General features: G+C 38.2%; 1 protein-coding gene across 50 annotated transcripts in view; it reads left to right on the forward strand.

Moving 5' to 3' along the window:
- CCDC7 (coiled-coil domain containing 7) overlaps positions 1-16,817 on the forward strand; it is a 434,284-nt gene that overhangs the window by 41,899 nt on the left and 375,568 nt on the right. For all 50 annotated transcript variants that reach the window (XM_054436378.1, XM_054436376.1, XM_054436382.1 and 47 more), the window contains one exon: positions 8,666-8,741. In XM_054436378.1, the coding sequence (XP_054292353.1) occupies positions 8,666-8,741 (76 nt within the window). The remainder of the gene's footprint in view (positions 1-8,665; positions 8,742-16,817) is intronic.

Raw genomic sequence — 16,817 nt, forward strand, 5'->3', positions numbered from 1 at the left:
AGAGAACAAAATCATGAGTGAACTCCCATTCACAATTGCTTCAAAGAGAAGAAAATACATAGGAATCCAACTTACAGGGGACATGAAGGACCTCTTCAAGGAGAACTAGAAACCACTGCTCAAGGAAATAAAGGAGGATACAAACAAATGGAAGAACATTCCATGCTCATGGGTAGGAAGAATCAATATCGTGAAAATGGCCATACTGCCCAAGGTAATTTACAGATTCAATGCCATCCCCATCAAGCTACCAATGACTTTCTTCAGAGAATTGGAAAAAACTACTTTAAAGTTCATATGGAACCAAAAAAGAGCCCGCATCACCAAGTCAATCTTAGCCAAAAGAAGAAAGCTGGAGGCATCACACTACCTGACTTCAAACTGTACTACAAGGCTACAGTAACCAAAACAGCATGGTACTGGTACCAAAACAGAGATATAGATCAATGGAACAGAACAGAGCCCTCAGAAATAACGCCGCATATCTACAACTATCTGATCTTTGACAAACCTGAGAAAAACAAGCAATGGGGAAAGGATTCCCTATTTAATAAATGGTGCTGGGAAAACTGGCTAGCCATATGTAGAAAGCTGAAACTGGATCCCTTCCTTACAGCTTATACAAAAATCAATTCAAGGTGGATTAAAGACTTAAACGTTAGATCTAAAACCATAAAAACCCTAGAAGAAAACCTAGACTTTACCATTCAGGACATAGGCATGGGCAAGGACTTCATGTCTAAAACACCAAAAGCAATGGCAACAAAAGCCAAAATTGACAAATGGGATCTAATTAAACTAAAGAGCTTCTGCACAGCAAAAGAAACTACCATCAGAGTGAACAGGCAACCTACAAAATGGGAGAAAATTTTCGCAACCTACTCATCTGACAAAGGGCTAATATCCAGAATCTACAATGAACTCCAACAAATTTACAAGAAAGAAACAAACAACCCCATCAAAAAGTGGGCGAAGGACATGAACAGACACTTCTCAAAAGAAGACATTTATGCAGCCAAAAAACACATGAAAAAATGCTCACCATCACTGGCCATCAGAAAAATGCAAATCAAAACCACAATGATCTCACACCAGTTAGAATGGCAATCATTAAAAAATCAGGAAACAACAGGTGCTGGAGAGGATGTGGAGAAATAGGAACACTTTTACACTGTTGGTGGGACTGTAAACTAGTTCAACCATTGTGAAAGTCAGTGTGGCGATTCCTCAGGGATCTAGAACTAGAAATACCATTTGACCCAGCCATCCCATTACTGGGTATATACCCAAAGGTCTATAAATCATGCTGCTATAAAGACACATGCACATGTATGTTTATTGCGGCATTATTCACAATAGCAAAGACTTGGAACCAACCCAAATGTCCAGCAATGATAGACTGGATTAAGAAAATGTAGCACATATACACCATGGAATACTATGCAGCCATAAAAAATGATGAGTTCATGTCCTTTGTAGGGACATGGATGAAATTGGAAATCATCATTCTCAGTAAACTGTCACAAGAACAAAAAACCAAACACCACATATTCTCACTCATAGGTGGGAATTGAACAATGAGAACACATGGACACAGGAAGGGGAACATCACACTCTGGGGACTGTTGTGGGGTTGGGGGAGGGGGGAGGGATAACATTAGGAGATATACCTAATGCTAGATGATGAGTTAGTGGGTGCAGCGCACCAGCATGTCACATGTATACATATGTAACTAACCTGCACATTGTGCACATGTACCCTAAAACCTAAAGTATAATAATAAAAAAAAAAAAAAGAATTTTCAACCCAGAATTTCATATCCAGCCAAACTAAGCTTCATAAGTGAAGGAGAAATAAAATACTTTACAGACAAGCAAATACTGAGAGATTTTGTCACCACCAGGCCTGCCCTAAAAGAGCTCCTGAAGGAAGCACTAAACATGGAAAGGCACAGCTGGTACCAGCCGCTGCAAAATCATACCAAAATGTAAAGACCATCGAGACTAGGAAGAAACTGCATCAACTAACAAGCAAAAACATCATAATGACAGGATCAAATTCACACATAACAATATCAACTTTAAATGTAAATGGACTAAATGCTCCAATTAAAAGACACAGACTGGCAAATTGGAAAAAGAGTCAAGACCCATCAGTGTGCTGTATTCAGGAAAGCCATCTCACTTGCAGAGACATACATAGACTCAAAATAAAAGGATGGAGGAAGATCTACCAAGAAAATGGAAAACAAAAAAAGGCAGGGGTTGCAATCCTAGTCTCTGATAGAACAGACTTTAAACCAACAAAGATCAAAAGAGACAAAGAAGGCCATTACATAATAGTAAAGGGATCAATTCAACAAGAAGAGCTAACTATCCTAAATATATATGCACCCAATATGGGAGCACCCAGATTCATAAAGCAAGTCCTGAGTGACATACAAAGAGACTTAGACTCCCACACAGTAATAATGGGAGACTTTAACACCCCACTGTCAACATTAGACAGATCAACGAGATGGAAAGTTAACAAGGATACCCAGGAATTGAACTCAGCTCTGCACCAAGCAGACCTAATAGACATCTACAGAACTCTCCACCCCAAATCAACAGCATATACATTTTTTTCAGCACCACACTACACCTATTCCAAAATTGACCACATAGTTGGAAGTAAAGCTCTCCTCAGCAAATGTAAAAGAACAGAAATGATAACAAACTGTCTCTCAGACCACAGTGCAATCAAACTAGAACTCAGGATTAAGAAACTCACTCAGAACCGCTCAACTACATGGAAACTGAACAACCTGCTCCTGAATGACTACTGGGTACATAAGGAAATGAAGGCAGAAATAAAGATGTTCTTTGAAACCAATGAGAACAAAGACACAACATACCAGAATCTCTGGGACACATTCAAAGCAGTGTGTAGAGGGAAATTTATGGCACTAAATGCCCACAAGAGAAAGCAGGAAAGATCCAAAATTGACACCCTAACATCACAATTAAAAGAACTAGAAAAGCAAGAGCAAACACATTCAAAAGCTAGCAGAAGGCAAGAAATAACTAAAATCAGAGCAGAACTGAAGGAAATAGATACAGAAAAACCCTTCAAAAAATTAATCCAGGAGCTGGTTTTTTGAAAGGATCAACAAAATTGATAGACCGCTAGCAAGACTAATAAAGAAAAAAAGAGAGAAGAATCAAATAGACTCAATAAAAAATGATAAAGGGGATATCACCACTGATCCCACAGAAATACAAACTACCATCAGAGAATACTACAAACACCTCTACGCAAATAAACTAGAAAATCTAGAAGAAATGGATAAATTCCTCAACACGTACACTCTCCCAAGACTAAACCAAGAAGAAGTTGAATATCTGAATAGACCAATAACAGGATCTGAAATTGTGGCAATAATCAATAGCTTACCAACCAAAAAGAGTCCAGGACCAGATGGATTCACAGCCGAATTCTACCAGAGGTACAAGGAGGAACTGGTACCATTCCTTCTGAAACTATTCCAATCAATAGAAAAAGAGGGAATCCTCTCTAACTCATTTTATGAGGCCAGCATCATCCTGATACCAAAGCCAGGCAGAGACACAACCAGAAAAGAGAATTTTAGACCAATATCCTTGATGAACATCGATGCAAAAATCCTCAATAAAATACTGGCAAACCGAATCCAGCAGCACATCAAAAAGCTTATCCACCATGATCAAGTGGGCTTCATCCCTGGGATGCAAGGCTGGTTCAATATATGCAAATCAATAAATGTAATCCAGCATATAAACAGAACCAAAGACAAAAACCACGTGATTATCTCAATAGATGCAGAAAAGGCCTTTGACAAAATTCAACAACCCTTCATGCTAAAAACTCTCAATAAATTAGGTATTGATGGGACGTATCTCAAAATAATAAGTGGTATCTATGACAAACCCACAGCCAATATCATACTGAATGGGCAAAAACTGGAAGCATACCCTTTTTTCCAGATGATCGAATTGGCTACTGAGGCTTGTGCATTCGTCATGTAGTTCTCGTGCCTTGGTTTTCAGCTCCATCAGGTCCTTTAAGGACTTCTCTGCATTGGTTATTCTAGTTAGCCATTCGTCCCATCCTTTTTCAAGATTTTTAACTCCTTTGCCATAGGTTCGATCTTCTTGCTTTAGTTCAGAGTAGTTTGATCGTCTGAAGCCTTCTTCTCTCAACTCGTCAAAGTCATTCTCCGTCCAGCTTTGTTACATTGCTGGTGAGGAGCTGCGTTCCTTTGGAGGAGGAGAGGTGCTCTGATTTTTAGAGTTTCCAGTTTTTCTGCTCTGTTTTTTCCCCATCTTTGTGGTTTTATCTACCTTTGGTCTTTGATGATGGTGACTTACAGATGGGGTTTTGGTGTGGATGTCCTTTCTGTTTGTTAGTTTTCCTTCTAAGAGTCAGGACCCTCAGCTGCAGGTCTGTTGGAGTTTGCTGGAGGTCCACTCCAGACCCTGTTTGCCTAGGTATCAGCAGCGGAGGCTGCAGAACAGCGGATATTGGTGAACAGCAAATGTTGCTGCCTGATCATTCCTCTGGAAGTTTTGTCTCAGAGGAGTACCTGGCCATCTGAAGTGTCAGTCTGCCCTTTTTGGGGGGTGCCTCCCAGTTAGGCTACTCGGGGGTCAGGGACCCACTTGAGGAGGCAGTCTGTCGGTTCTCAGATCTCCACCTGTGTGCTGGGAGAACCACTACTCTCTTCAAAGCTGTCAGGCAGGGACATTTAAGTCTTCAGAGGATTCTGCTGCCTTTTGTTTGGTAATGCCCTGCCCCCAGAGGTGGAGTCTACAGAGGCAGGCAGGCCTCGTTGAGCTGTGGTGGCCTCCACCCAGTTTGAGCTTCCCAGCTGCTTTGTTTATCTACTCAAGCCTCGGCAAGGTGGGCGCCCCTCCCCCAGCCTCGCTGTGGCCTTGCAGTTTGATCTCGGACTGCTGTGCTAGCAATGAGCGAGGCTCCGTGGGCGCAGGACCCTCTGAGCCAGGCACGGGATATAATCTCCTGGTGTGCCGTTTGCTAAGACCGTTGGAAAAGCGCAGTATTAGGGTGGGAGTGACCCGATTTTCCAGGTGCCTTCGGTCACCCCTTTCTTTGACTAGGAAAGGGGATTCCCTGATCCCTTGTGCTTCCCAGGTGAGGCAATGCCTCGCCGTGCTTCGGCTGACGCTTGGTGCGCTGCACCCACTGTCCTGCACCCGCTTTCTGACACTCCCCAGTGAGATGAACCTGGTACCTTAGTTGGAAGCGCAGAAATCACCCCTGTTCTGCGTCGGTCACGCTAGGAGCTGTAGACTGGAGCTGTTCCTATTGGGCCATCTTGGCTCCACCCCACCCCCCCTGCATCAGAATTTCTGTATGGTTCTTCTTTATGATTTCTATCACTCTGTCAGACTTCTCATTTTGTTTGTGTATTGTTTTTCTGATTTTTGTTAAGTTGTCTATCAGTGTTTTCTTATAGTTTACTGAGCTTCCTTAAAACTATTATTTGAATATTTTGTCTGATATTGATAGAGTCACTTCTTCTAGACTTTATGGACTAGTTTTATATGAAAAGATCTTCACCTGTGGGTGGTTGTGAGTACATTATCTGGGTGGGGTGTGGCAATTCAGGATCCAGTGAGGATGTGGCAGTTTAGTGTCCATGTAGCTTTTTTGGCTGTGGTTGATACGGGTAAAAATTTCAGTGGTGTACAGTGGCCAAGGCTGTAGGTATCTGCAACAGTGGCAAAGCCTGACAGAATTCTTCTAATCTCTTTTACTTCCCTAAGGGAAGTTGTGGCAGAGGTGACACCTCTTGGTTCTGGATTTGGCTTGTGGGTGTGCTTCTAGTGACAGTGGTACTAATGTCTGATGCATGATACCTATGGAGTGGTCAAGGAGCTTGGATCTGGGAGCACAGGCATGTATGGATTGACAGTGGCTTTGGGTTCCAGATGCTAGTGTGTGCAAGTCCACTGCTGCTCTGAGGACTGTGATATGGATATCCCTACTGCATTGATGGTTCTGGTGTCTAGAATGCAGGCACTTGTTGAGTGGTTGCAGAGCCACATTCTGGAATGTGGTCACACCTGGAGAGCAACAGTTGCGTGGGCTAGCTTGTTGTGGTGGTAGCTCTGATGTCTGACGCATGTGCAGTCAGAGTCTCCAAGAGTTGCAGCAGAGCTGAGGTTGCAGCCCACATGTGTACTGAGAGACTGCAGCTTCAGGGCCCTGGGCAAGGCTAGCATGTAAAGCCAGTGGCTGTGGTGACTATATTATACATGTGCATGGTGCAGCCTTAGAGATGTGGACTGGAGTGTGAACACATGCAGAGCAACAGTGGTTCCAGGATTGAGCTGTGGCTTAGCTCACTGTGGCAGTGGCTCAGATACCTGAAGCATAGGATTCATAGAGGAGTGGCAGAGCTAGGGTTCATTGTGCAGGCTGGTGCAGAGTGAGCATGGCTCTAGGGCCTGGGGTGGGGCTAGCCCTCAGTGAAGGTGGCTCTGGTGTCTGAGGCATGGGAGTTCATGATGCAACGTTAAAGCCAGTGCTGGAGCCTGGGTACATATGGAAAGACTGTGACTCTGTGGTCTGGGTCACACATGGAATTGGGGCATGGTGGCTCTGGTCCTGGGTTGGCACAACAGTGGCTCCTTCTTTGTGGTGGATGGAGCAACATTTCTCTTATCTGGGGGTTTAATGGTGGCAGTGGTTATTAGTTATCTCAGTGGTGAGAGCTGTCAGTGTTCTCTGTAGAGCAGGCTGCTAGGAACCATGGTGGGACCTGTTGCATGGCTGATAGTGATAGTTCCTGCACTCTTCCTCATTCCTTGCTGTCTCCAGATGTCTGGTATGCTGATCTCCTCAGCTATACTGTCTGTGTGGTTATTCTCCATTTTTTTGCTTTATTATCTTGCTGCAACTTCTTTGAGACTTTGAGCCCTACCAAGGCCACTTTCATCCATGGATAGCTGTCTAGTGGTTGTTTTTTTGTGGGGAGATGAAGACTGATATCTCCTACTTTCTCATCTTGCTAATGTCATTTTGTGTTCTTCCTTTTTTTCCCCCAGGAATGTTTTGTAATGGCTTTTTCTTCTTTCTGGGGACTGAATTTTCAAATTGTGGCTGAAATAATATTTGATGTTCGTTGTAGCCCTTTACCATATTTAGGGCAGAATTTAAAATTATCTCATATGCTATGATCAGATTACTCTTAAAATGTTGTTTTATTTTGGCCAGGTGCGGTGGCTCATGCCTGTAATCCCAGCACTTTGGGAGGCTGAGACAGGCTGATCACGAGGTCAGGAGATTGAGACCATCCTGGCTAACACGGTGAAATCCTGTCTCTACTAAACATACAAAAAAATTAGCTGGGCGTAGTGGTGGGCTCCTGTAGTCCCAGCTACTTGGGAGGCTGAGGCAGGAGAATGGCAGTGAACCCGGGAGGCGGAGCTTGCGGTGAGCTGAGATCGCACCACTGCACTCCAGCCTGGGCAACAGAGTGAGACTCTGCCTCAAAAAAAAAAAAAAAATTATTGTTTTATTTTATCATTTACTGTAACTTTTTATGTAAGCATTTTAAATTACTCTCTCTTACCTACAAAAAATTATAAATTTAATTCTTATGAAGCTGGCTTCTCCCAATATCCTATTTGAATCTTTGAGGAATATTGACTCTCTCAAAGTAACGCCTCTGTTTGACTTGGTTTCTTGGTTATACTTGACATATTTGGTACCCTGAATATATTTTACACATTTCTACTTTTCTTGCCTTTGCTTAGGGTGTTTACTTTTCATTTTTTTCTCTCTAATGAAACTCTGTCCATTCTTTAAGGCTTAGCTTCTTTATGTTTTTCTACTTTATCTTCTCAGCTCCTAAATATTTATTATTCTTCTATACCACTCTTTTGACATGTGGGATAGAAAAACTATAATTACTGTTTAGGAACTGTTGTATGCTTCTATGTTATTTAACATTTTCTTTGTGTCATGTCTTGTTTAGCAGAAAACTTAGTGCAGGGACTGTCTTCTGTCATATACTTTTTATGTCACAAGATTGAAGAGTCTTGTGGTATTACCCCAATAGTTCATTGATTATTATGGATCATTATTATGTTGGTTCTCTTTTAAGTAGCATCCTAGGTTCTCTTTTGGGTTCTTTGATACAGTTGTAAAGCTTAATAGGTTAGCTAGCTCCTTCCCATAGACCTTATTGACTTAGCAACAGCAACTAAAGCAGTTCTCTTTTAGTATGCTATAGTCCCTCTGATATTCCATATCATAAGAAGGACATATATATTGGACATTAATACAGTTTTGTCTTTTACTAGATATATAGTATTGATCAAGTTATGTAACCTCGCTGAGACTGAACTTCTTTATTTGAAAATTATGACAGTATCTTATTTTTTAGATTATTTTAAGAATAAGAGAATGCAATATAACATGGTGATTTGCACATAATAGGTGTTTAATAAAATGGTAGCTATTCTCCTCATAAGCATTCTGTTAATAGTCATGTAGCCCTGCTAACACCTCTTTATGTTTGTTTAGCTTTCACATCTATAGGAGTTATATTTAGCATAGATCTATAACTTCAGCTATTTATAAAACCTTTAACATTTTTGACTTTTTAAATAATAGAAACTGCTCATTCAATGACTAATCGATTTAATGCCATGTTGAAAGTATTTGAAAACCAGGCAAATATGTTGGAGAGGTAAGCTTTTTTGTTTTTGCATTTTATTATTTTTCTATTTTTAAAAAAATGACAGATAAAATTGTATTTTTCCATATGTAATATGTTTATTGAAAAAAGTACGTATTTGTTGCAGAAATATTGAAAACATAAAGAAGAAAATAACACCTCTATCAACAAATTTAGAATTTCTTATATCAATTTTTATGATTTTATGTATGTATAATTTTTAGATGGAAAGTTATAAACATAGAGAATGTAAAATGAAATGTAAAATATGTGCTATGGGAAAATAGTATATTGGTTCCTAAAAAAATTAAAAACAGAATTACCATATGATCCAGCAATTCCTCTTCTGGGATGTGTACCCCAAAATTGAAAACAGAGTGTTGAAGGGATATTTGTACATCCATGTTTATTGCAGCATTATTCACAACAGCCAAAAGATGGAAGCAACCCACATGTGCAACAATGAATAAATGGATAAACAAAATGTGGCATATACATATAATGAAATTATTATTGAGTCTTAAAAAGAAAGGAAATTCTAATACATGCTACAACATGGATGAACCCTGAGGACATTCTGCTAAGTATAATAAGCCAGCCAAAAAAAAGACAAATGCGATTATTCCTCTTACATGAGGTATCTACAGCAGTGTTAAATTCATAGACACAGAAGATAGAATGATGGTTGCCAGGGGGTGCAGGAGGAGGAAATGGAGAGTTATTGTTTGATGCACACAAAGCTTCAGTTTTACATGAGGAGAAGGATTCTGGAGATTGGTTGTAAAATAATGTAAAGTTACCTAACACTGCTGAACTATATACTTAAAATGATTAAGATGGTAAATTTTATGTTATATATATTTTTCCATAGTTAAAAAAGTTAAAAGTTACAATGATACAAAGTGTAGTTTGTGAATATTTTTTCACCTGTAAATTCATATAATTTCTTTTTAAAATAAATGTTTTATTTTTTATTGACAAAATTATATATATTTATGGTATAAAATGTGATGTTTTTATATGTGCATACCTTGTGGAATGGCTAAATCAAGCTATGTAACAGACCCAAAATCCTCATATACATGTCTTTTTTTCCTGGTGAAAACACTTAAAAACTACTCTCTAGAAACTTTCCCTTTGTCTAGCTGAAATTTTGTACCCTTTAACCAACATCTCCCCATTTTTCCCCAACTCCAGCCTCTGGTGACCAGCATTCTGTTCTCTATTTCCATGAGTTTGACTTTTTAGGGTTCTACATATAAGTGAGATCATGCAGTAATTGTTTTTCTGTACCTGACTTCTTAGCGTAATGCCCTTCAGTTTCATCCATGTTGTTGCAGATGACAGGATTTCCTTCTTTTTTAAGGCTGGATAATATTTTATATTTATATTTATATTTAATATATATATGTGTGTGTATATATATTATATATATATATATATCTCTCTTCCACATGTTCTTTATTTTTACATTTATAGACACTTAGGTTGATTCCATATTGTAGTTATTGTGAATAATACTGCAGTGAACATGGGAGTATGGGTATCTATCTACTCAATATGATTTATCCCATTTCCTTTAGATGTACACTCAGAAGTGGAATTGCTTGGTCATTTGGTAGTTCTATTTTTATCTTTTTTGAAGCATCTCCATACTGTTTTCCATAAAACTGTACTGATTTACATTCTCACTAACAGTGTATAAGAGTTCCCTTTTCTCCACATTCTTGCCAGTACTTATGTTTTTTCTTTTTGATAATAGCCATTTTTTTGATAACAGGTGTGAGGTAATATTACATGGTGGTTTAAATTTACTTTTCCTTGATGATTAGTGATGTTGAACATTTTTTTCATATACCCTGTTGACCATTCATATGTCTTTTTTTGAGAAATATCAAACCATTTGCCCATTTTTAAATGGGGTTATTTGTTTTCTTGTAGTTGAGTTGAGTTCCTTTTACATCTTGGATATTAAACTCTTATCAGATGTATGGTTTGCAAATATTTTCTCCCATTCCATAGGTTGTATCTTTATTCCATTGATTGTTTCCTTTGCTCTACAGAAACTATTTAGCTTGATGCAGTCCCATTTGTCTATTTTTGCTTTTGTTACCTGTGCTTTTGGGGTCATGTCAAAAAAATCTTTTCCAAGACCAATGTCAAGAAGTTTTCACCCTGTTTTCTTCAAGTAGTTTTACAGCTTCAGGTTTTACATTTAAGTTTTTAATTCATTTTGGGTCTATTTTTGTATATGAGATGAGATAAGGACCCTGTTTCATTCTTCTGCAGTCTCTTCAACACAATTTATTGAAGAGACATTCTTTTCCTAATTACGTGTTTTTGGACATTTGTCAAAGATCAGTTGACCATATATATGTGAATTTATTTCTGGGCTCTCTGTTCTGTTCCATTGGCTATGTCTGTTTTTTTTTTTTCCTTTTTCTAAATTATACTTTAAGTTCTGGGGTACATCTACCGAATGTGCAGGTTTGTTACATAGGTATACATGTGCCATGGTGATTTGCTGCACCCATCAACCTGTCATCTACATTGGGTATTTCTCCTAATGCTATCCCTCCTCTAGGCCCCCACCCGCTGGGAGGCCCCAGTGTGTGATGTTCCCCTCCCTGTGTCCATGTGTTCTTATTGTTCCACTCCTACTTATGAGTGAGAACATGTGGTGTCTGGTTTTCTGTTCTTGTGTTAGTTTGCTGAGAATGATGGTTTCAGCTTCATCCATGTCCCTGCAAAGGACATGATCTCATCCTTTTTTATGGCTACATAGTATTCCATGGTGTATATGTGCCACGTTTTCTTTATCCAGTCTATCATTGATGGGCACTTGGGTTGGTTCCAAGTCTTTGCCATTGTGAACTGTGCTGCGATAACATACGTGTGCATGTGTTTTTATAGTAGAATAATTTATAATTCTTTGGGTATATACCCAGTAATGGGATTGCTGGGTCAAATGGTATTTCTAGTTCTAGATTCTTGAGGAATCACCACACTGTCTTCCACAATGGTTGAACTAATTTACACTCCCATTAACAGTGTAAAAGTATTCCTATTTCTCCACATGATCTCCAGCATCTGTTGTTTCCTGGCTTTTTAATGATTGCCATTCTAACTGGCATGAGATGGTATCTCATTGTGGTTTTGATTTGCATTTCTCTAATGACCAGTGATGATGAGCATATTTTTATAAGTTTGTTGGCTGCATAAATGTCTTGAGAAGTGTCTATTCATATTCTTCACCCACTTTTTGATGGGGTTGTTTGTTTTTTTTCTTGTGAATTTGTTTAAATTCTTTGTAGATTCTGGATATTAGCCCTTTGTAAGATGGATAGATTGCAAAAATTTTCTCCCATTCTGTAGGTTACCTGTTCAGTCTAATGATAGTTTCTTTTGCTGTGCAGAAGTTCTTTAGTTTAATTAGATCCCATTTGTCAATTTTGGCTTTTGTTGCCATTGTTTTTGGTGTTTTAGTCATGAAGTCTTTGCCCATGCCTATGTCCTGAATGGTATTGCCTAGGTTTTCTTCTAGGGTTTTTAGGGTTTTAGGTCTTACGTTTAAGTGTCTAATCCATCTTGAGTTAATTTTTGTTTAAGGTGTAAGGAAGGGATCCAGTTTCAGTTTTCTGCCTATGGCTAGCCAGTTTTCCCAACACCATTTATTAAATGGGAAATCCTTTCTCCACTGCTTGTTTTTGTCAGGTTTGTCAAAGATCAGATGGTTGTAGATGTGTGGTGTTATTTCTGAGGCCTCTGTTCTGTTCCATTGGTCTATATATCTGTTTTGGTACCAGTACCATGCTGTTTTGGTTACTGTAGCCTTGTAGTATAGTTTGAAGTCAGGTAGCGTGATGCCGCCAGCTTTATTCTTTTTGCTTAGGATTATCTTGGCTATGAGGGCTCTTTTTTGGTTCCGTATGAATTTAAAGTAGTTTTTTTCTAATTCTGTGAAGAAAGTCAATAGTAGCTTGATGGGGATGGCATTTAATCTATAAATTACTTTGGGCAGTATGGCCATTTTCATGATATTGATTCTTCCTATCCATGAGCATGGAATGGTTTTCCATTTGTTTGTTTCCTCTCTTATTTCCTTGAGCGGTGGTTTGTAGTTCTCCTTGAAGAGGTTCTTCACATCCCTTGTAAGTTGTATTCCTAGGTATTTTATTCTCTTTGTAGCAGTTGTGAATGGGAGTTCACTCATGATTTGGCTCTCTGTCTGTTCTTGGTGTATAGGAATACTTGTGATTTTTGCATATTGATTTTGTATCCTGAGACTTTGCTGAAATTGCTCAGCTTAAGGAGATTTTGGGCTGAGACAATGGGGTTTTCTAAATAAACAATCATGTCATCTGCAAAGAGAGACAATTTGACTTCCTCTTTTCCTAATTGAATACACTTTCTTTCTTTCTCTTGCCTGATTGCCCTGGCCAGAACTTCCAATACTGTGTTGAACAGGAGTGATGAGAGAGGGCATCCCTGTCTTGTGCCAGTTTTCAAAGGGAATGCTTCCAGTTTTTGCCCATTCAGTATGATATTGGCTGTGGGTTTGTCATAAATAGCTCTTCTTATTTTGAGATACATTCAATCAATGCCTAGTTTATTGAGAATTTTTAGCATGAAGGGCTGTTGAATTTTGTTGAAGGCCTTTTCTGCATCTATTTACATAATCTTGTGGTTTTTGTCATTGATTCTGTTTATGTGATGGATTACGTTTATTGATTTGTGTATGTTGAACCAGCCTTGCATCCCAGGGATGAAGCCCACTTGATCGTGGTGGACAAGCTTTTTGATGTGCTTCTGGATTCAGTTTATCAGTATTTTATTGAGGATTTTCTCATCGATGTTCATCAGGGATATTGGCCTAAAATTTTCTTTTTTTGTTGTGTCTCTGCCAGGTCTTGGTATCAGGAAGATGCTGGCCTCATAAAATGAGTTAGGGAGGATTCTCTCTTTTTCTATTATTTGGAATAGTTTCAGAAGGAATGGTACCAGCTCCTCTTTGTACCTCTTGTAGAATTTGGCTGTGAATCCCTCTGGTCCTGGACTTTTTTTGGTTGGCAGGCTATTAATTACTGCCTCCATTTCAGAACTTGTAATGGGTCTATTCAGGGATTTGACTTCTTCCTGGTTTAGTCTTGGGAGGGTGTATGTGTCCTGGAATTTATACATTTCTTCTAGATTTTCTAGTTTATTTGCATAGAGGTGTTTATAGTATTCTCTGATGGTAGTTTGTATTTCTGTGGGATCGGTGGTGATATCCCCTTTATCATTTTTTATTGCATCTGTTTGATTTTTCTCCCTTTTCTTCTTTATTAATCTGGCTAGCAGTCTACCTATTTTGTTGATCTTTTTAAAAAACGAGCTCCTGGATTCATTGATTTTTTGAAGGGTGTTTTGTGTCACTATCTCCTTCAGTTCTGCTCTGATCTTAGTTATTTCTTGTCTTCTTCTAGCTTTTGAATTTGTTTGCTCTCGCTTCTCTTGTTCTTTTAATTGTGATGTTAGGGTGTCAGTTTTAGATCTTTCCTGCTTTCTCTTGTGGGCATTTAGTGCTATAAATTTCCCTCTACACACTGCTTTAAATGTGTTCCAGAGATTCTGGTACGTTGTGTCTTTATTATCATTGGTTTCAAAGAACATCTTTATTTCTGCCTTCATTTCATTATTTACCCAGTAGTCATTCAGGAGTAAGTTGTTCAGTTTCCATGTAGTTGTGTGGTTTTGAGTAAGTTTCTTAATCCTGAGTTCTAATTTGATTGCACTGTGGTCTGAGAGACTTGTTTGTTATGATTTCTGTTCTCTTGCATTTGCTGAGAATTTTATTTCCAATTATGTGGTCAGTTTTAGAATAAGTGCAATGTGGTGTTGAGAAGAATGTATATTCTGTTGATTTATGGTGGAAGGTTCTGTAGATGTCTATAAGTTCTGCTTGGTCTAGAGCTGAGTTCAAGTCCTGGATATCCTTGTTAATTTTCTGTCTCGTTGATTTGTCTAATATTGACAGTGGGGTGTTAAAATCTCCCACTATAATAACATCTTATAGTTTTCAGTGCAACAGATCTTTCACTTCTTTGATTAAGTGTATTCCCAAGTATTTTATTTCTTTTTATGCTATTATAAATGGGATTGTTTTCTTGCTTTCTTTTTTAGATAGTTTGTTGTTAATTTATAGAAACACAACTGATTTTTGTATTGGTTTTTGTATCCTGCAACTTTGTTGGATTCATTTGTTCTGCAAGTTTTTGGGGACATCTTTAGAGTTTTCTATACAGGAGAGTATATCATTTGGAAACAAATATGATTTTACTTATTCTTTTTCTATTTTGATGCTTTTTATTTGTTTTTCTTGACTAATTTCCCTGGCGTGGACTTCTAGTACTATGTTGAATAGAAATGGTGAGAGTGGGTATCCTTGTTTTTGATCTTAGAGGAAAAGCTTTAAATTTTTCACTGTTGAGTATGATAATGTTAGCTATGGGGTTCTGATATATGGATTTTATTGTATTAAGGTACAGTCCTTCTATACCTATTTATTGATGGGTCTTATTATGAAAGGATGTTGAATTTTGTCAAATGCTTTTTCTGCATCTTATGATCATATGGTTTTGTCTTTCATTCTGCTAATATGATGCACAACATTTATTGATTTGCTGAATCATCCTTGCACTCCAGGGATAAATTCCACTTGATCATGGTGAATGATCCCTTTAATGTACTGTTAAATTTGTTTTGCTAGTATTGTGTTGAAGATTTTTACATCTGTATTCATCGGGGTAATTTTCTTTTCTTGTGATGCCCATGTCTGACTTTGTTATCAGGGTGATTGATGAAGACTTGTAAAATAGTTTGGAAGTATTTCTTCCTCTTCAAGATTTTTGAAGAGTTTGAGAAGGATTGTATTAGTTCTTTAATTATTTGGTAGAATTCAGCCATGAAGCCAGGAAGTCTTGGGCATTTCTTTGATAGGAGATTTTTTTATTATTGATTGAGTCTTCTTGGTAATTATTGGTCTTTTCAGATTTTCTGTTTCTTCAGTCTTGGTAGGTTGTATGTTTCCAGGAATTTACTAATTTTCTTCTAGGTTGTTCAGTTTGTTAGAATGTAATTTTTTTGTGGTAGTTTCTTATTATCTTTTTTTTATTTCTATGGTATCAGTTGTAATGTCTCATTTTTCTTTACTGAGGTTGTTTGGGCCTTCTCTCTCTTTTTTCTTAGTCCAGCTAATGATTTGCTGATTTTATCTTTTCAGAAAACTTTTAGTTTTGTTAACCTTTTCTATTGTTTTTCTAGTCTCTATTATTTATTTCTGCTGTTTTTTTTTTTTTCTTTTGAGATTGAGTTTTGCTGTGTCGCCCAGGCTGGATGGAGTGCAGTGGTGTGATCTTGGCTCACTGCAAGCTCTGCCTCCCAGGTCATGCCATTCTCCTGCCTCAGCCTCCTGAGTAGCTGAGACTACAGGTGCCCGCCACAACGCCCGGCTAATTTTTTTTATTTTTAGTAGAGACGGGGTTTCACCGTGTTAGCCAGGATGGTCTTGATCTGACCTTGTGATCTGCCTGCCTTGGCCTCCCAAAGTGCTGAGATTACAGACATGAGCCACCATGCCCGGCCTATTTCTGCTCTTTGTAATTTTCTTCCTTCTATGAACTATTGGCTTAATTTGTTATTTTTCTAGTTCTTTGATGTATCACATTAGGTTATTTATTTGAGATCATTATTTCTTTTTTAAGTAGACGTCTATTGCAATAAACTTCCCACTTAGAACTGCTTTTGCTGCATTTCATGAGTTTTAGTATGTTGTATTTCCATTTTTGTTTGTCTCAAGATACTTTCTGATTTCCCTTTGGATTTCTTTTTTGACTCATCATTTGTTTAGAAGTGTGTTAATGTCTACATATTTGCGAATTTTTCCAGTTTTTTCCTGTCATTGATTTCTAGTTTCAAATTATTGTCATTGGAAAATATACTTGATATGACTTCAGTCTTCTTAAGTATACTAAGACATGTTTTGTGGCCTAACACATAACGTATCATGGGAAATATTTCATATTCACTCAAGGAGAATGTATGTTCTGC

The sequence above is a fragment of the Pongo pygmaeus genome, chromosome 8, assembly GCF_028885625.2.
Source record: "Pongo pygmaeus isolate AG05252 chromosome 8, NHGRI_mPonPyg2-v2.0_pri, whole genome shotgun sequence".
Taxonomy (NCBI): Eukaryota; Metazoa; Chordata; class Mammalia; order Primates; family Hominidae; genus Pongo; species Pongo pygmaeus.